The 20,617-nt window shown below is 40.3% G+C and overlaps 1 protein-coding gene across 2 annotated transcripts in view; it reads right to left on the bottom strand.

The window, feature by feature from the left end:
• Positions 1–20,617, bottom strand: part of ppil2 (peptidylprolyl isomerase (cyclophilin)-like 2) — a 210,992-nt gene that overhangs the window by 111,564 nt on the left and 78,811 nt on the right. For both annotated transcript variants that reach the window (XM_078421882.1, XM_078421881.1), the window contains exons 8-10: positions 18,669–18,758; positions 3,651–3,726; positions 2,234–2,394 (exon numbers count right to left, since the gene is read on the bottom strand). In XM_078421882.1, the coding sequence (XP_078278008.1) occupies positions 2,234–2,394; positions 3,651–3,726; positions 18,669–18,758 (327 nt within the window). The remainder of the gene's footprint in view (positions 1–2,233; positions 2,395–3,650; positions 3,727–18,668; positions 18,759–20,617) is intronic.

Here is a 20,617-nt window from a genome sequence, read left to right as displayed (position 1 = left end):
GTTTCTGCAGCTGTGGAGGAGAGGGATGGACGGAGACGGGCGATGTTTTTGAGGTGGAAGAAGGCTGTCTTGGTGATGTGTTTAGTGTGTTTGTCGAAGGAGAGGGTTTGATGATGCTAAGATTCCGGATGTGAGGGGAGGTGGATACTGAGAAACCCTCAATGTTGAGGGTGACGTTGTGGGTGGATTTGGTGGGCGTTTTTGGTCCAATGATGATGATTTCGGATTTGTCACAGTTTAGTTTGAGGAAATTGATTTGAAGCCAAGATTTTATTTCAGTGATGCAGTTTGTCAGGATAGAGTGTGTAGCGGTGGAGATTGACTTGGTGGAGATGAGGAGCTGGATATCATCGGCGAAACAGTGGAATTGGAGAACATGACGATCCTTATGTCCAACCATCTATTTCAGTTGATATTAACTGCTTAGGTCTGAAGAAGGGTCTCGACCTGAAATGTCACCCATTCCTTCTCTCCAGAGATGCTGTTACTCCAGCTTTTTGTGTCTATCTTAGACAATAAGCATTACTACTGAATGCCTCAGCTTTAATGCTTAATTTAATGCTTAAAATAATAATAAAAGCACGTGATGGGAAAACTATTAAATCAGAATGAAATTAATCATGATTTCTGCTATCTCATTGCTACCCATCCAGTATTCTGTATACAATACCAGATGCTGCAGTTGGCACAAAGAATAACTAACCATAAAGACTGGCATAATACAATGATTGTGTGATAGCAAAACAAATCCCAAAGCCGACTCATGCTTTGAATAGCTTTGATAGAGGGTTTTATTTCACATGTTGACAGACCCGGTGTGCATTTGTAGTATTGCTGATATTATTTGTAATCGCTGAAGTGTAACCTCAATAAAATTAACTATTTTTTTAATGTAAGAACCCATGAATATGGAACAAATGGAGGTTATGCTACCCTAAAAGTCGATCTGACATTCATCAAGATCATGGGCGATCTTCCACTATTTTCCTGCACTATTCCCACTTCAGTCAACTCCCTTGAAATCCCCAAATCTATGAGAATCCCAACAGTTCAATAGCATGAAGAATTGTATCCTCGTCTCAGTCCCTGTTCAAGGAAGAACTGGAAGGTCTTCACCTTTTTGGTGGGGAATGGAGATGCAAAAGGACTGGATTCCACGATAATGATGCAACGATGGGAGCATTCGAATTGAAAGTTATTGAAATACTAGAGAGCGTGCGCGGTGACTCGGATGTTGGTCGGAGGGGACTGCACATGGTGGGGAGAAGCGGGACAAAATACAATCAAGGTATTTGGAGAGGAAATTTGGTGAGGTAGGACCAAGCAGAAACAATGAGTCTACCAGAGCAGTCAGGCTTGTCTATTTTGGGTAAGAGATAAATACGGGCAGTGCAGAGTTGGGGAACTATAAGTTTGGAGGCTGTGAGGGGAGATCGATGGAAGCGATCTGATCAGTGACTGTCTGGGAGACAATAGCCTGGTGTTTGTCGGTGGGGTCATGGTCAAGAGATAGGCATGAGGAGGTTCTTTTTCGGCATTATTTTCTTGGTGATTCTAAAAGAAAAGCTGGGAGGGGGGAAAACTACTCAACAACCTGTATTCACATAACATCTAATCAAGGAAATATTGCATGGAACAACTTGGAAGCAGCAGTTTAATCTCAGACGAATGTTCAGCTATCAGTCACCTTAGATTTGGTGTCAGTGGATTTGATGAGAACTGTTCAAGTTCACTGTCCAATGACTTTTAGGTATTCATAAATTTTGTATATTCAAAAGAGAGCCAGCTGAAAAATTCTAAGAAAATTACCTTCAGATACCCATTGAAGGTATTTATTCACAAAATGCTGGAGTAACTCAGCAGGTCAGGCAGCATCTCAGGAGAGAAGGAATGGGTGACGTTTCGGGTCGAGACCCTTCTCCAGAAGATCCTTCTCTCCCGAAATGCTGCCTGACCTGCTGAGTTACTCCAGCATTTTGTGAATAAATACCTTCGATTTGTACCAGCATCTGCAGTTATTTTCTTATACTTCAGATACCCATTAGTTTACATTTAATTGCATGAAAATGGGGGTAATTTATCATTTAAAATCTTCCTTCATTGGTAACCCTTTGACAATCTTCCTAGATTCCATAAAGACTACAACTATTGTTTTTTTCATATAGCATGGTGTTTCCATTGTAAAGAGATGCTAGTCTGTTATTGCCTGGTAGAAATGAATACTTAAGCTCACCGCATTTATTTTATCCACTTTCTTTTTCTCTGGTTCTTTCGCGATAGATGCCAGCATTTCATCACCTTTATAATCTCTGTACAGTTCAGTCAGCGTTTCCCTCAGCTCCAGACTGGTGGTTTTGAGATAGTAATTTGGGTCTGACTTTGCTTTCTCCTCATCTGGAAAATATACAGGGCATGTATGAGAAACTCCAAAATTATATCCTTTTCAATTACACAGAAAATGTTCAGAGGAAATAAGATTGTATGATATTATATGTAAATATGATAAATTATAAATATTCTTTCATTGAAGTGTTCAATTGATTGAAAATATATTAAGTTCAGTACCTGAGTTATTCTGAATAAATGATTAAACTTCACAGGATATTGTGCGCCCAGTCAAGCAGTGATGTAGCATTCACCATCACCATCTTGATACCCATTCATTAGAGTCCGAGACAGACACGGGCCCTTCGGCCCACCGATACTAAGCCAGCACCAAAAAGCACTTACACTAATAGCTATTGCTAACTGATTCTTGAACCTCTTTAATTTACTGGAGTACATAAATCAGACTAAATGATAGCCAGGCCAATAATTAACCGTTAAATATGTACAATACATATTTTATAATAAAATAGTATAACAATCATGTTCTTCAACCCTACTTTTTGTTAGGCTAAAAGATACATTTCTATATATTTTCATTTCTATTAATTTACATCAATAGCATTGACAGTATACCCCCCCCCCCCCCAACCATCCTGAGTGCTATTCCGCTTGCTCATACACATATTCTGCAAGAGTTCCCCTTCAGAACTTTGCCATATGTCTTTTCATTTTGCTCATAGCACATTTTCCTGGTCATAATTTCCTCACCCATTTCCTCCATCCCATCTTACTGGCATACTCGATTCCCATTCTATGCAATCTCATGCCCTATTGAAGTAAAGACTACTGTCAATTTAGATTATGATTTATTCCTCGGAATAAATTCATTCAGCTTAAACACCTTTGCTAAGAGACATAACTAAAATGATAACACAATTTTGTATTATTTCAGTCATTCTCAGCTGAAAGTATTTTAACATTAAATAAAAATCAATATCCAGTTAGGATAAAAATCAAAATATTTTTGGTGTTATTTGTAAGCCAACTCATTTGGAGACCATCATAACCCAATCAAGCTCAATAAATTAAACGAGAGGACAATATGTAATCAATCCACGTCTTTCACATGAAAGATAAACTGCAGAGGCACCTAGAAAATTATACGCCATTTTTGAATTGCCTCCTCCTGAATCTATTTAATATTCCCAGACTATCTCCCTTGCACTCAAGTAATATTACCTATTTTTAATAAAGAATTTCACAATTAAATGATACTTCTTTAAAATTGATGTAGCTAAAGCTATCAGTGAGGTTTTTTTTACCTGGATCAGTAACCCTTTGGCCATTTTTGACATGGAAAAAGTTTGAAACATTAAACTTGTCCACATTGGATGGATCCTGCAGACAAAAGTTAAAAAAAACCTTTACAAATGAGACAAAGAAACACAAGATAAATCAGAAAATATTTCTTTACTTTATGCGTAATAACAAATATAAAGATTTTATTCCATGTGCTTTTCTGTCATATCTCATTTTGCATCATCTGTGTGATTAAAAAAATAGCCTCAGGAAGATAACTTAGAATAGTTTACAAAAAATGAAAGGCAAGTTGCCCTTCAGCTACCACAACTGTTGTGACCAATCTACAAGGTACAACTGCTTTTTATTCTTCTATGCATTGTGCTTCACGGTGCTTCCAAAACTTTGAATTCCATCCAGAGCCCTGAAAAGGAACAAATGAGAAACGACAATGTATTCACCTCGAACAACCTAAACATTACATACACAGGGATTCTCCCCAGGTACAACTCGTCAACTGGAAAAATCACTTCCAGATAATGGAGGGTAACAGAATAAAAGAACTGTGGTAGATAAGGGAAGGGGAATATGCAAAAGACAGTAAAAAGTAAACAATGGACATAGAAGCAAAGAAACAAAATTTAGACTTTTTTATATTCGTAGTTTAGTCAGAATTTCAAGTATTCATTATTTTCTATCCTTTACCAACTACATAATTTTCTATCCTACTCAGACTTTGAATTTTTTTTCTATTTGGGCACTGTTTTATAAGATTAACGAGTTCAAAAGGAATAAATCTCAATATCCTTTTAGTTTTTCTCTCCCATGACAAGCATGATCCATCAATGAAAACTGGATTTTCCAGGAAAAAAATTCTCCATCCTGAATGTTTATCAGAAAACTGCTGGAAGGTTCATAAAGCAGAAATTCCTATTCCAAATCTAATAGGGTTTTTTTATTAACATGTTATTACAATTCAATTTCCCCATGGCATTTAAGATGATCAAAATATGTTTGAAGATAAATACATTTTCTCTGGTAAGGAGATCAAAATAAAGGAGAACGATCCTATAATTAAGAACAGAGCTACTTGAGGTTGATGTCTAAACACTTCTTCCCATAATGGGTAGATAAAATCTGGAATGCTAACAAGGTGTTGAGACTACTTGGAGAGAAAATTTCAAAATTAAAATTTATATTTTTTACTGGGAAAAAGATTGGTGAAAGTTATAAAGCAAAGGTGAGCACATAGTAATATCTGATGTTGATCAGCAATTACATAACTGAATATTTGAACAATCTCAATGGCTCCAAGAATATACTTATGTTTGGCTGCAATATTGAACTTAGTATTGCACTTATTAATGCATCTGGTATAAACACAAGGCCAATGGAGGGTCCGTTCGGGTTAAATGTTGACACTGTGCTTCATTTGTCAAAGATTTCCAAATAACAGGAGAGAAATGAATAAGAACGCCTGTCACCTGCTCTTCATAAGCAAAAGCCAAGAAAAGCAGCTGTCTTCGTTTTGAAGCTTGTTGTGGTTAAGCAGAAAATAAGGACATTATTATGAAAGTTGAAATGACAACAGTACTTTCACCAGATTTGTAAGCAGGGCAGAGCCACTGCTAAAAAGCTGCCAGTATCAAAGAAATCCTGTGTTTCATATGAAATCCAAATGCTGAACAGGAACTAATGATATCTCTTTAATGCACAGTTTAGCTTCCAAATCTGAGGACACGGATCATAAAGCAACACAGTGCAGAAGAAAGCTATTTAACCCATTGTGTAAACTCAACTCTGAGTTATTTATTGGTCACACTCACATCTTTTAAACCTTAACCAAACAATATTTTTATTTTTACACATTTATCTTATGACCTTTAGAAAATTAATCAGCTTTTACCAGCCTTTCAGACACAAAAGTAATCTAAGATAAAAACAACCTACTGCACAAGAAAACAATCTCTGATCCTTTCACCAGTTACCTTCAATTTGTGGCCTCTCAACCAAAACAGTTTCCCATGCAGCCCATCACATCCATCCTGAATCTTTTGCCCATCTACACTAATCCCATCTGTCTGCATTATGAATGTATGCTTATATGTCTTGCCTATTTAAGTATCTGCCTAAATGATTCTGAAATGTAGTGATTGTATCTGATTTCACCACCTCCTCTGTCAGCAAGCTCCAGGTATCAACCATTCCGAGTTTAAAAAAATGACTCATCGAAACCCCTTTAAACTAGTTACTCTTTCCTTAAACTTATCCCCTCTTCATTTTGATATGCTTACGATGCATAAAAGGTTTTAACAATCTACCTTATTTATGGCTTTCATAATCTTGGAAATTTCTATTGGGTCATCCCTCAACCTCCTTTACTCCAAGAAAAATAAGCACAGCCTATACAATTTATTCCATGACTAGAGCCCTCCAATCCAGGCCACATCCAGGTGAAACTGCTCTGTGCTCTCTACGGTGTAATAGTATCCTTCCTGGTGTGGTGACCAGAAATGCATATAATGCGACCTAACCAGTGTATAGTAAAAACTTGCAACAAAACACCTCAAATCTTACATTCTTGCCTCAACCTTGGAAGGCAGATATGCCTTCTTCAGCATCCCATCAATCCATGTTGCCACTTTCAGGGATCTATGACTTGGACCTCTAGATCTCTCTGTTCAACAACATTCCTTGGTGCCCCAACATTTACTGTATATGTTTTACCCCAACTTGATTTCCCTAATTGCCACACCTTACACTTGTCAGGATTAATTTCTATCTGCCTACAATCTTCTCAACTTTTCATTTGATCTATATGCTGCTGTAGCCTTAGACAACCATCCTCACTGTGCACATTATAGAAGGATATGGTTGTAATGTGGACAAAGGGGAATAGTGTAAATAGACAGTATGCACATATTAGGCTGAAGGGCCCATTACTTTCTATATGACTAACGATCATCATCTGAACAGAACCCGAGAAGAAAATAATGGCAATTAAATTAATTTCACATCACGTAAAGGTAATTAATTATTTGATGATTATGCATTTCATTAAGAGCATTCTTCTGTACATTCACATATGTAAGAATGGGGTTCACAGCTCTAGAATATAGGCTACCCCCCACGGAGCTCAGACAGAGGGCTAAAACATGGTACAATCTGACATCCGTTTACATTGGGGGGGGGGGGGGGATATGAACCTGGCACTAGTTGCACCTCGCAAAAAGTAATAAATGTTTACAGCACCTCACTTGGAGACAGATAAATATTTGAAAGAGGAATTGAGGGTTATGGGGAACAGGCACAGTAGAGAAGTTGCAGCCAGCATAAGATCAGGTGTGACAATATTGAATGGTGGGCTTAGATTGAGGGGCCTGGTGGCCTCCTCCTGCTCTTTTGTTCTTGCATTCTTGCAAAGTGAGTTTAGGGAGTTAGGCAGATGGTTAAAAAGCAGGATTTCTTAAATAGTTATCTCAGGATTAGTGAAGTTAAGTCGATTTTAATGGAAAATGCACAAGTATGGTGAGGTACAGATACAATACAAATCGTGCTTGTCGCAGCATCACATTATATAAATTCCGTCAACACAGAAACATAAATTACACAAAAATCACACGTAAATTCTGCAAGACATTGAAAAGAAAAGACTGTAAAAACTAAGACGTTAGTGCAAAACACAATTAGAAAACCAGTCCATGGTAGACAAGACATGGGTTTTTGTGTTCCCTTGCCGAGAACGGATTTGGGTTCTGGGGATCGGTTCAAGAATCTAGGTCAATGTTCGAGCTCCAGAACCTTCTTCAGACTGATCAACTACAATAGACAATAGACAATAGACAATAGGTGCAGGAGTAGGCCATTCAGCCCTTCGAGCCAGCACCGCCATTCAATGCGATCATGGCTGATCACTATCAATCAGTACCCCGTTCCTGCCTTCTCCCCATACCCCCTCACTCCGCTATCCTTAAGAGCTCTATCCAGCTCTCTCTTGAAAGCATCCAACGAACTGGCCTCCACTGCCTTCTGAGGCAGAGAATTCCACACCTTCACCACCCTCTGACTGAAAAAGTTCTTCCTCATCTCCGTTCTAAATGGCCTACCCCTTATTCTCAAACTGTGGCCCCTTGTTCTGGACTCCCCCAACATTGGGAACATGTTATCTGCCTCTAATGTGTCCAATCCCCTAATTATCTTATATGTTTCAATAAGATCCCCCCTCATCCTTCTAAATTCCAGTGTATACAAGCCCAATCGCTCCAGCCTTTCAACATACGACAGTCCCGCCATTCCGGGAATTAATCTAGTGAACCTACGCTGCACGCCCTCCATAGCAAGAATATCCTTCCTCAAATTTGGAGACCAAAACTGCACACAGTACTCCAGGTGCGGTCTCACCAGGGCCCGGTACAACTGTAGAAGGACCTCTTTGCTCCTATACTCAACTCCTCTTGTTACGAAGGCCAACATTCCATTGGCTTTCTTCACTGCCTGCTGAACCTGCATGCTTCCTTTCATTGACTGATGCACTAGGACACCCAGATCTCGTTGAACTCCCCCTCCTCCTAACTTGACACCATTCAGATAATAATCTGCCTTTCTATTCTTACTTCCAAAGTGAATAACCTCACACTTATCTACATTAAACTGCATCTGCCATGTATCCGCCCACTCACACAACCTGTCCAGGTCACCCTGCAGCCTTATTGCATCTTCCTCACAATTCACACTACCCCCCAACTTAGTATCATCTGCAAATTTGCTAATGGTACTTTTAATCCCTTCGTCTAAGTCATTAATGTATATCGTAAATAGCTGGGGTCCCAGCACCGAACCTTGCGGTACCCCACTGGTCACTGCCTGCCATTCCGAAAGGGACCCATTTATCCCCACTCTTTGCTTTCTGTCTGTTAACCAATTTTCTATCCATGTCAGTACCCTACCCCCAATACCATGTGCCCTAATTTTGCCCACTAATCTCCTATGTGGGACCTTGTCGAAGGCTTTCTGAAAGTCGAGGTACACCACATCCACTGACTCTCCCTTGTCAATTTTCCTAGTTACATCCTCAAAAAATTCCAGTAGATTTGTCAAGCATGATTTCCCCTTCGTAAATCCATGCTGACTCGGAACGATCCCGTTACTGCTATCCAAATGCTCAGCAATTTCGTCTTTTATAATTGACTCCAGCATTTTCCCCACCACTGATGTCAGACTAACTGGTCTATAATTACCCGTTTTCTCTCTCCCTCCTTTCTTAAAAAGTGGGATAACATTTGCTATTCTCCAATCCACAGGAACTGATCCTGAATCTATAGAACATTGAAAAATGATCTCCAATGCTTCCACTATTTCTAGAGCCACCTCCTTAAGTACTCTGGGATGCAGACCATCAGGCCCTGGGGATTTATCAGCCTTCAGTCCCATCAGTCTACCCAAAACCATTTCCTGCCTAATGTGGATTTCCTTCAGTTCAGAAGACAGCTGGTAAGGAGAGGTGAAGGCAAGGGGTGCGGCAAGAACTCATAAGTTGACAGCATGCTCTGGTGAGGTTGGGTGATTGGCAGATGGATGGATATAGAACAGAGGCTAGAGGTGAAGTGGAGACAAAAGAGTGCAGGTGTGTAATCTGATAAGGAAGGCTGTTCTCTCAATTTTGAATTAGATTATACCCATGTGAATGAATTAAAAGATTAGAATGCCATATAAATCTGGGTAACATTTCTTAATGTTTTTGAAATAATTATCTACAGCAGCTTGTTAGATACTAACTAAACTTTCCATTTGGTTTACTGTTTAATTCAATTAAACTGCGTAAGTGAAAATATAAAGGACTCCAGTGATATTTTCTAGCAATTAGTCCAAAACGCTCACAACCACATATTATCTAAGCATGACATACCATGTACGCACATTTCTGTTGCTATGACAACGAGAAAAAGGCAATTCTGACCATCTAAAATTGAAAACAAAATGTTCTAGCAAATCAGTCAGTACCATTAATGATATTTTCGGAATCTGCTCCGATAAATGGCAGATGACTGGAAAACAATAACATGGTAGATGACTGGAATACAATAACATCACTGACATACCACATACTGACATACAGTAGTTACTGATGTCATAGGGTTGCAGCTAATTAAATGTTACACATTTAGTGCCACACCCACTTGATCACCCCATCCTTCATCTGCATTCCATTCACTGTGTAACAAGAGATATCACCATTTTGTAAATCTGTATTTGTGAGGCTCTATAATGTGTTTTTATTAAACAATTCATTGCAACACTAAATGGTCATGTAGACTGCTGAGAGCTACCCTTCCCTGTTGCTGCTTTGGTTTAGATTCAACTCCACTAAAGTCGGTTCCATCATGCTAAACATTCTCTTTACATTTATCAGAAAGTCACAAATAAGGGTTTTGTTGGGAAGTGATAGCTTTACAAGAACACACTAAAGACTAAACAAATAAAAACAAAGTTGCCCACTTTTTTGCATGGTTGGAAGAAATCCTACTTATGCCACACCAGGATACAAAGAACCAAGCTTATCATGGAAGAGGAAAAGGAAGTGATTTTGTAAGTTGTTGCATTATAGACGTGAGTGATGCAGAGGACTCCCATATTTTTTAATGAGCATTTTTACAAAAAAAAATACTAGATTAAATCTGTATTCAGAAATCATAAATAAACATTATATTTGGAAATAAAGAGTTAAAATGAGAAACCAACAATAAGTGGCCCTAAAGATAGGCTCACGTTTGGACAAAGACCAGAGATGAAAAGACAGAAGGAATGAGACAAAAGGATTGAAGAGTTACAAATTGTGACGCTGGAGAAAGGAATGTAGGTGGAAGGGGAGGAGGAGGGGAGAAATAGGTGCAAGTCCAGATGGAGCACAGAGGAGAGGGGTTTATGTGGGGGAAGAGAGAGGGGGGAGGGTTATGTAGTTACCTAAAATTAGAGATATTCTATGTCTACCATTGGTTGTAAGCTAGCCAAGTGGAATATGAAGTGTTGTTCATCCAGTTTGCATGTGGCCTCACTCCAGCAATGGAGGAGACCCAAGATGGAAAGGTAAGTATGGGAATGGGAAGAGGAGTTAAAATGGATAGCAACGGGGGAGATCCTGTAGGTCTGGGCTGACCGAGCACAAGTGTTCAGCAAAATGGTCAATGAGTCTTGGTTTGGCCGATGTACTGGATACAGTAGATGAAGGTAGATGAGGTACAAGTGAACCTCTGTCTCACCTGGAAGGACAAGGGGGTCCATGGATGGAGGTGAGGAAGGAGGTATAGAGACAGGTGTTACATAGAAACATAGAAAATAGGTGCAGGAGTAGGTCATTCGGCCCTTCGAGCCTGCACCGCCATTCAATATGATCATGGCTGATCATCCAACTCAGTATCCTGTACCTGCCTTCTCTCCATATCCCCTGATCCCTTTAGCCACAAGGGACACATCTCTTAAATATAGCCAATGAACTGGCCTCAACTACCTTCTGTGGCACAGAATTCCACAGATTCACCACTCTCTGTGTGAAAAAAAACTTTCTCATCTCAGTCCTAAAAGACTTCCCCCTTATCCTTAAACTGTGGGACTTCCCCAACATCGGGAACAATCTTCCTGCATCTAGCCTGTCCAACCCCTTAAGAATTTTGTACGTTTCTATAAGATCCCCTCTCAATCTTCTAAATTCCAGCGTGTACAAGCCGAGTCTATCCAGTCTTTCTTCATATGAAAGTCCTGCCATCCCAGGAATCAATCTGGTGAACCTTCTCTGTACTACCTCTATGGCAAGAATGTCTTTCCTCAGATTAGGAGACCAAAACTGTACGCAATACTCCAGGTGTGGTCTCACCAATGCCCTGTACAACTGCAGCAGAACCTCCCTGCTCCTATACTCAAATCCCCTCGCTATGAATGCCAACATACCTTTCGCTTTCTTCACTGCCTGCTGCACCTGCATGCCTACTTTCAATGACTGGTGTACCACGACACCCAGGTCTCGTTGCATCTCCCCTTTTCCTAATCGGCCACCATTCAGATAATAGTCTGCTTTCCTGTTCTTGCCACCAAAGTGGATAACCTCACATTTATCCACATTATACTGCATCTGCCATGCATTTGCCCACTCACATAACCTATCCAAGTCACCTTGCAGCCTCCTAGCATCCTCCTCACAGCTAACACTGCATCTCATGCAGTTGCAGGGGAAAGAACCTGTGGAGGCGGTGGTTTAGGTGGGAAGGCATGAGTAAACTAAGAAGTTGCAGAGGGAGCGGAATCTGTAAGGCAGAAAGGGGTGGAGATGGGAAGATGTGACTGGTGATGGGATCACATTGGAGGTAATGGAAACGTTGGAGGATGATGTGGAGGCCTGTGCGTGAAAGTTGAGGACCAGCGGAACTCTATCATTTTCCACTTCTCAACCTGGGGGGGGGGGAAGCAGAACTACGGGACCCAAAAGAGACGTACACGAGGGATCCATCTATGGTAGCAGGGGGGAATCCATGTTTACTACAGAGTGAGGGCATCTCGAATGTCCTACAATGGAATGCCTCATCTCGCGTGCAGATGTGGTGGAGACCAACTTGAGAGTAGGGGATCGTGCCTTTGTAAGAGGCAGGGTGGGCGGAAGTGTAGTCCAAATAACTGTGGGTTGGTAGCTTTGTAGTAGACATCAGTCGATAGTCTGTTCCCTGTTGTGGAGATAGAGAGATCAAGAAAGGGGAGAGAGATATCAGAGATAGTACCAGTGAACTTGAGGACAGGGGTAAAGTTAATGGTAAAGTTAATGAAATCAACAAGTTCTGTACAGGTGCAGGAGGCAGCCACGATGCAATCGTTAACGTAGCAGTGAATGTGTTGGGGATGGTGCCAGTAGACATTTGGAACAAGGACTGTTCGCCATAACCAACACAATGGCAGGCATGCTGGGGCCCATTTGAGTCCCCTTGGCTACACCTTAAATGTGGAGAGAGTGGAGGGCGAGGACAAGTTCCACCAGGTAGAGAAGATTGTGAGTAGAGGGAAATGGATTGGGCTTCTGCTCTAGGAACAACTGGATGACCTGGAGATCTTCTTAGTGGAAGATGGAAATGTAAAAGGACTAGACATCCATGGAATAGATAAGATCCTGGGGCTAAGAAACGGAAGGTTATTGAAGAGTTGAAAAGCGAGTGAGTTGTCTCAGCTGTAAGTCAGAAGGGACTGAACAAGGGGGATAGGGTGGAATCAAAGTATTTGGAGAGGAGTTCATTAGGTCCGCAGCAGGCAGGAACAATGGGTCTGTCAGGGCTGTCCTGTTTGTGGATTTTGGGAAGGACATAGAAGCAGACAGTGTGAGGCTGGGGAAGACGGAAGTGGGCACTGTGGGGCTGGTATTAGTCATATGAGGGAGTTCCTCAAATATACATACATGAGAAGACATTGTCGCAGAAGCACTGAATGCTCTGTGGATGGTAATAAAGAGAAAGACGCATTTATATAGTTCTACATGTCTTTAAAAACATGCCAAAGGATTTTACATGTACTTTCCTCATTTTTAGTTCAATAAATTCTCTTAGCTACTTTGACGGATTATGCCAACAACAGTGGATCTCTAGTGGAGATGAGAATGGAAAAGTCAACTTGCAAAACCTGCACTGATTTAAAATACGTGTCCTGGATCAAACAAAATTCTGGCTGAATTGCTATTTCCTGTCATCTTTGCCTTGTTAACAACTGACAATCAGTTGAAGGAACAGGAATATAATCCTGACAATAAGGTTGCTCTAACCTCATGCAAGGAGACATTGAATCTCAGAATGTAATGGAATTTTTGGAAAATGACAGGAATTCCAAATTAATTAAAACAAAAGACCCTTCAATGTTTAACATTTTCATTTGAAGGACAGCGTCTGTAATTTTAACTAGCCACCTGTTTTCAAGAAGATCATATCTACAATTCCAACATGAAAACAACAATCCTAAAGCTGCTCAATCAACACTAGCCTTGAGATAAACTGAAATTCCTGGAATGGGCTTATTTATTTCAGAGCTAGAAGGTCACCACACTCCTCAGAAATCTATCCAACTTTTATTTTAATGACCCAGTTAAGGAAATGACAAATATCACATACATCTTTACTTTCAACAATTGCTTTTCAATGGATTTGTGCAGACTTTTGTGCTCCAGTAAATTGGTATCTATGAAGACAAGGATTAAAACAGAACCCAGATAGGATAAAAATCTAACTGGATGCAAATGCACCAAATCAGTTTTATTGAAAGATTGATAACTCCAATACCTTAACTGCCCAGAGGATATGTTGTCTTAGAAAATATATAATACCACACCTAATCCTTATTCTGGTTCACAAGACCATAGATCAAAAAATGCACCATAGATTCTTTTGTTTTAAACACTACATACAGTGGCATTTCACTTACAAGATTAAACGGGCATTTGTGGGCAATTCCGTTATCAATCAACTCCTCTAAAGCTTATTTACTTGTCCCAGAAGTTTGCAATTCAACAATATGTTTATAGATCAACTTTAATGCGGCATCTGAGATTGAACTGAAGCACATAATTCCTATACAGTACAACTACATTCCACATTTGATCTGCCAAAATGTCCTATTCGGGTTTGAAACTGCCTCACCTCTTTCAAGCATGATTTCTGATTAAAAGGATGCTGCACCATTGAATGTTTGCTGTGAACTCAATGTCCAATCATTGGTGACAGTTGGCAAGATAAACATTATTTACTAAATCGACCAATAGCTGTTATGTTGCAGCATGAATTGAAGAGTCTAACCCAGTTCAGTCCAATCCAGACTCTGGATTCTATACTTTTACCCACTTTTAACATAGATGATTATTAAACTAATGCCACAACATGATATAGCTTTAAGGTACATTGCCAGAGAACGGGAAGATTCAACTTCAAATTTAAAGGTCTCAAGGCTTTAATCAGCTACCATGAAGTACCCTTGTGTAAGTGATAAGTGTAAGAGTCAAGTCAAGTCAAGTCAAGTCAATTTTATTTGTATAGCACATTTAAAAACAACCCACGTTGACCAAAGTGCTGTACATCTGATTAGGTTCCAATGGAAAAAAAAAGAAACATACAGTAGCATGCAAACAGTTCACAGCGCCTCCTCAATGAGCCTCAAACGCTAGGGAGTAGAAATAGGTTTTGAGCCTGGACTTAAAGGAGTCGATGGAGGGGGCAGTTCTGATGGGGAGAGGGATGCTGTTCCACAGTCTAGGAGCTGCAACCGCAAAAGCGCGGTCACCCCTGAGCTTAAGCCTAGACCGCGGGATAGTGAGTAGCCCCAAGTCGGCCGACCTGAGGGACCTGGAGTTAGAGAGGGGGGTTAGAAGATTTTTGATGTAGGGGGGGGAGTGTCCATTTAGGGCTTTATACGTGAATAGGAGGAGCTTGAAGTTGATTCTGTACCGTACAGGGAGCCAGTGGAGAGAGGCCAGAATCGGGGTGATGTGGTCCCTTTTACGGGTACCCGTCAGGAGTCTCGCTGCGGCGTTTTGGACCAGTTGCAGGCGGGACAGATTGGCTAATCCCAGTGTATAGGGAGTTGCAGTAGTCTAGGCGGGAGGAAATGAAAGCGTGAATGATTTTTTCTGTGTCGTCGAATTGGAGGAAAGGTTTGATTTTAGCTATGGTTCGAAGTTGGAAGAAGCTGGCTTTTACCACAGTGTTGACTTGCTTATCAAATTTTAATGCAGAGTCAAATATCATGCCGAGGTTTTTGACATGTGGTTTGACTAGGCAGGATAGACTTCCAAGACTGCCTGTTATCAATTTGATGGAGTCGGGGGGGCCGAATAGGATGACCTCAGACTTGCTCTCATTTAATTGGAGGAAGTTCTGTGCCATCCAACATTTTATGTCCTCAAGGCAGTGTGAGAGGCTGTTTAAATTTGACTGGTTGTTGGGTTTCAGGGGGAGGTAAAGCTGAGTGTCATCGGCATAGCAGTGGAAAGAAATGCCGTGCCTTTGAATGATTTGGCCAAGGGGGGCATGTATAGAGAGAAGAGAATGGGGCCTAGGATGGAGCCTTGTGGAACTCCGCAGGAGAGGCTAGCTGGAGCAGAATAACTGCCTATGTTGATGGCGAAACTCCTATCTTTGAGGTACGAAGCGAACCAGCTCAGGGCAGTGCCATCAATGCCAACCGCGTACCGGAGACGGTCAATAAGGATGGTGTGGTCCACTGTATCGAACGCTGCGCTGAGGTCGAGAAGGAGCAGGATTGCACAGTCGCCGGTGTCGATGGCGAGAAGCAGGTCGTTGTGTACCTTCAACAAGGCAGACTCTGTGCTGTGGTGGGCTCTGAAACCTGACTGGAAACTATCCAGGATGGTGTTTTGGTGCAGGTAGGGCACTAATTGGTTTAGAATTGCCTTTTCAAGGACTTTTGACAGGAATGGCAGTTTGGAAATGGGTCTGTAGTTGCTAGGCAAGGTGGGGTCTAGGTTAGATGTAAGAGGGAGATGTAATGGACACATGTGAAAGGGCAGATTACAGGGAAATGAATGACAAAACGGGATTGATGAGATTGCTCTGAGATCCAGCATAGATTAGATGGGCTGAATACCCTCCTAACTCTGAAATCATATAAGAAATATATGCACTATCAAATACATCTATGGGATTTCAAATTTGTAGGGACAAGCCAGCATCCTACATGAGATGATAAGAGAGAGCAATTGTATTGCGTTATTCGTAAATGTACCTAATAACTAAGGCAATATAATAAAATTTACAACTGGCTACCAGCCCAGTTAATAAAACAAGGTCTCAGACAACAGACCTCCAGCTCTCTCAGATTCCAGCTCTCCAATTTTCCATGAGAATCTTATGGCGCGATAATTGTCTATTAGATAACCACATTCCAGAGCAATTATTTTTAACATAGATATAGCTGTGATAAATCTATTATATACTTTCAATCTCTTTTTATTCTTAAAAGGTCAACAATTTCCAATGTCATGTGCCATTGGCTGGATGTCAGAACTGCTTTTGCCGATCTAGATCTGCCTTTGATATTCAACGATCATGTGCTTTCATATTTTTGTGTTAAATAGGTATTTTTACAGAATAAAACTATGTATGTACTGTATAAAGCTCTACATTGCCAAGAAACACAACCTCACGAATTTAAAATAAAATTGGACCACATTTAGAAAAAAGGCTTGAAAAGAAAATGAAAACAGAACAACAAACAAAGATTTTCATAGATAAAATGGAAGTACAATCATTGCAACCTGAACAAAAGAAAAACATTTTCTGAGTATGCTTGTGTACTTTCTTATTTTAGGGCTAATAAAGAATTTGATAATTGAAATTGTTATCTTTCATACTGAATTATAGAGATATTTGTTTATTTGATAACAGTTGAAGGTAATAAAGGGAATGAATTAAAAATCCTGTTCTTTTTGCAAAATGTCTTAAAGGGGTAAAGTTCGCCAGTGATAATTCTCCTGGCTTCCGACAAGAGAGTGCAGCTGATTTGGTTACTGGCTACTGGGGTAAATTCTCCAGTTTATGTGTCTCATTAGTATTAATATTCACAGATCCATATTTTACCTCTTTACTCAGAGATACAGCGCAGAAACAGGCTCTTTAGGCCCACCGGGTCCGCGCCGACCAGCGATCACTGCACATTAACACTATCGTATACCCACTAGGGACAATTTACATTTACCAAGCCAATTAACCTACAAACCTGTACATCTTTGGAGTGTGGGAGGAAACCGAAAATCTCGGAGAAAATCCACGCAGGTCACGGGGAGAACGTACAAGCTCTGTACAGACAGCACCCGTAGTCTGGATCGAACCCGTAGGGGGGAGGGGGGAGGGGAGGAGGGGAGGGAGGGAGGGAGGGTGGGAGGGAGGGAGGGAGAGAGGGAGAGGTGGGAGGAAGGGGAGGGAGGAAGGGAGGGGAGGGGGAGAGGGAAGGGGGGAGAAGGGAGTGGGGGAGGAGAGGGTGCTGCACCAACGCAGGAGTGGTTTGGGCCCAATGGGTCCACTTGGTCTAGTAAAACATAAAGATGACAAATGCATGGTCATAACGATTTCACAGGTTGTAGAGCTGGCACAGATGACAAAGCTAAAGGGTAGAGAATCAAAGTTTTACAATAGGAAGCCAACGTAGGACAATATACACAAGAGTGATTGGTAACAGGATTTGTTGCGAATTAAGACAGTGGCAACAGATTTTGAATGACTTTTAGCTGATCGAGTTGAGGCACAGAATATGGTAAGAGTATGTTAGAATAGTGAAATCTTGAGGTAACAAAGCATGGATCAGGGTTTCAAATTTAATTTTATAATCAACATGGAACCATGACACAACATGAGTATTGCAAGTATGACGTTGCATTAAAATAGGTCCCTTTACTAATCGAGTATAGGTGAACAGACATCGACTAACTGCAATAGTCTCAATGGCTTTAATAACCATCACCTCAGCAATTACAAGGCCCTCACTACATATATAGTAAAAATTCTATAAATTATTTTGAAGAATAAATGTTTTCCTTAGTTTCCAGGTAACCTTGCTGCCCCAGTTCACGCTAAACAAAAGTAAATTAAGCAGTTACTTGTCTTATTATTGCTTATGGTAATATGTTGTATGTCAAGAATGCCAAATTTGCCTATGTGATCACAATGCATAGAACGTCTTCAATCTGAACCATTACCTATGTCTCATTCCAAGGTTGCTGCCTGCCTGAGTGTTCCCAGCATTTATGTTTTGGTTCATTGTGTCGTGTGCATGGTATTTGGGAAGATCTTAAGATAATATAAATTCAAGTGTGTTTCTTTTGCTGGCTTTTATTGTCCCTTTGGAATGTAGCATGTTCCTTCCTACTGCCCTGTTATGGGATGTATTGGGCTACAATGATGTTTCTTGGGAACCCCAGACTTATATAAACACGGCAGAATGCAGAATTAAGAGCTGCCTAAACACTAACATTACGAAATTGGCTTTAAAAAGCAAAAGAGAAGAAAGTTCCATACTTGCAGTGTGAGGATATCTTGCCGAGTAAAAGGTTCATCACTAAGCAGATCTTTAAAACTCTTGGTCTTAATATTCAACTGTTCCACTGCCTAAATAGGAGAAAAATAATTACTTTCCAATTAGTTATAATTGTTCCCAGTCATGTCAAAAGCATAAGAAAGAGATGTAGGATTAGGCTATACAAGTAATCTACATGTAGAAATGTTACTAATTTCTTTGTCAAGTGCGTGTGATTAGCCATTAAATATGGGGAAAATGGACATAGAGGATCATAGAATTGCAACCATTGTGATACAGAAGAATATTTGGCCAATTACATTTATAACAGTTTGAAAAGGTTAAGTCGCAACTCTGCAAATACCACTTGTTTTAATCTCGACAACCGGAAAAGTAAACATTTGCGTCTTGTCTCTGTTTTCTGTTATTTAGCCAATCTTAAATTTCTGGAAGACATTTGATAACCTGCCTCAAAGGTTATTGTGGAAAAGGTTATTATTAGTGTGGCCACATGGTAGAGCAAAGCATAATTGACAAAATATCAAAAGCCTATAAAAAAAGGAACTGCAATTATCCTTCATGATTTTATTGGTATTGGTTTATTGTCACGTGTACCAAGATCCAGTTGTTTTGCATACTGTCCAGGCAGTTTACACCATACATGATTACAGGTAGCGCAAAAGAGAAAATAGAGTTCAGAATGTAGTGTTTCAGCTACAGAGAAAGTGCAGACTTTTTTTAAATGCAAGGGGCAAAGCAGATCAGAAAATAGGAAATACGTCCTTAGCATAAGAGAGTTCCATTCAAGAATCTGATAACAGCAGGAATGAGGTGTTCTGAAATTAGGTGGTTTTCAAGCCTTTGTAGTCTTCTGCCTGATGGAAGAGGGAATGACCGGGTAGAAGTGGTCCTTGATTATGTTTACTGCTTTTCCAAGGAAGTATGAAGTGAAGATGGAATTGATGGGAGGGTAGGCTGGTTTTCATGATAGATTGGGCTGCATCCACGACTCTCTGCACTTTGCGATCTTGGGCAGAACAGTAACAGTATCACACTGTGATGCAACCCAATAGGATGTTTTCTCTGATGCATCTTTAGATAATGAGAGTCACTGGGGACATGCTGAATTTCCTTAGTCTTCTGAGGAAGTACGGCATTGGCCATATCATCAATTCGGTTGGACCAGGTTAAATTGTTGACAATATTTACAACAAGGAACGTTTAGTCTTCATACCATTGAGCAAAGGTACTACGGAATAGGAGTTTGTGGATTGCAACACTGATTGTTTCTCTGAGAAAAACATTTTGTCACCTTTCTGGGAACAGACAATATTAGATTGTTCATGTGTTATGATTAGGATTAATAAGAAATCTTTGTACTCAAGGATCCCTCCCAGAGAGTAATGATCAAAATATGGCAGAATTCCAGGGACAGTTTGAAGATAAACACTTTGGGCTCAAAACGGTGATTCGGGTAATTAAACTGCCTGGCCTGTTCCAACAGTCGTTTACCAGTTATTTTGGCACCACTCCAGTACCTTGTGGGGACTGGAGGTTAACAAGTGACTTACTTGTTTAGCTGGGTTTATTTGTTGTTCTCCTTTATCAATTTTTTTTTCCTGTAATCTGAATAACCTCCACTCCTACTGATACATTGGCAGTATTTGCTTTGAAGATAAGGAAGAGGATTGTGTATTTATTTGGTATTCAAGCTATGCCCTCTCCCATTTATTTGATGTACTTATCCCCAACATTTTTATACACATTATTAGGAGGACTTTGTGCCAGCATTATCTGTACATTTCACCGTTTAGGAAGTATACAGTTGTGTTTAGAGAAGTGCAATGAGGAGACCATTACTTCAATAATTTACACAGCATATAATTCTAATCAAGGGTAATTATCAATTGCTTTCTCGTGCTAACACATTAAAATACTAAAGACTTTGTAT

This window comes from Rhinoraja longicauda, chromosome 25 (genome assembly GCF_053455715.1).
Source record: "Rhinoraja longicauda isolate Sanriku21f chromosome 25, sRhiLon1.1, whole genome shotgun sequence".
In the NCBI taxonomy this organism is placed as follows: Eukaryota; Metazoa; Chordata; class Chondrichthyes; order Rajiformes; family Arhynchobatidae; genus Rhinoraja; species Rhinoraja longicauda.
The sequence above is the reverse complement of the archived record's forward strand: the minus strand, read 5'-3'. Positions and strand labels throughout refer to the sequence as shown.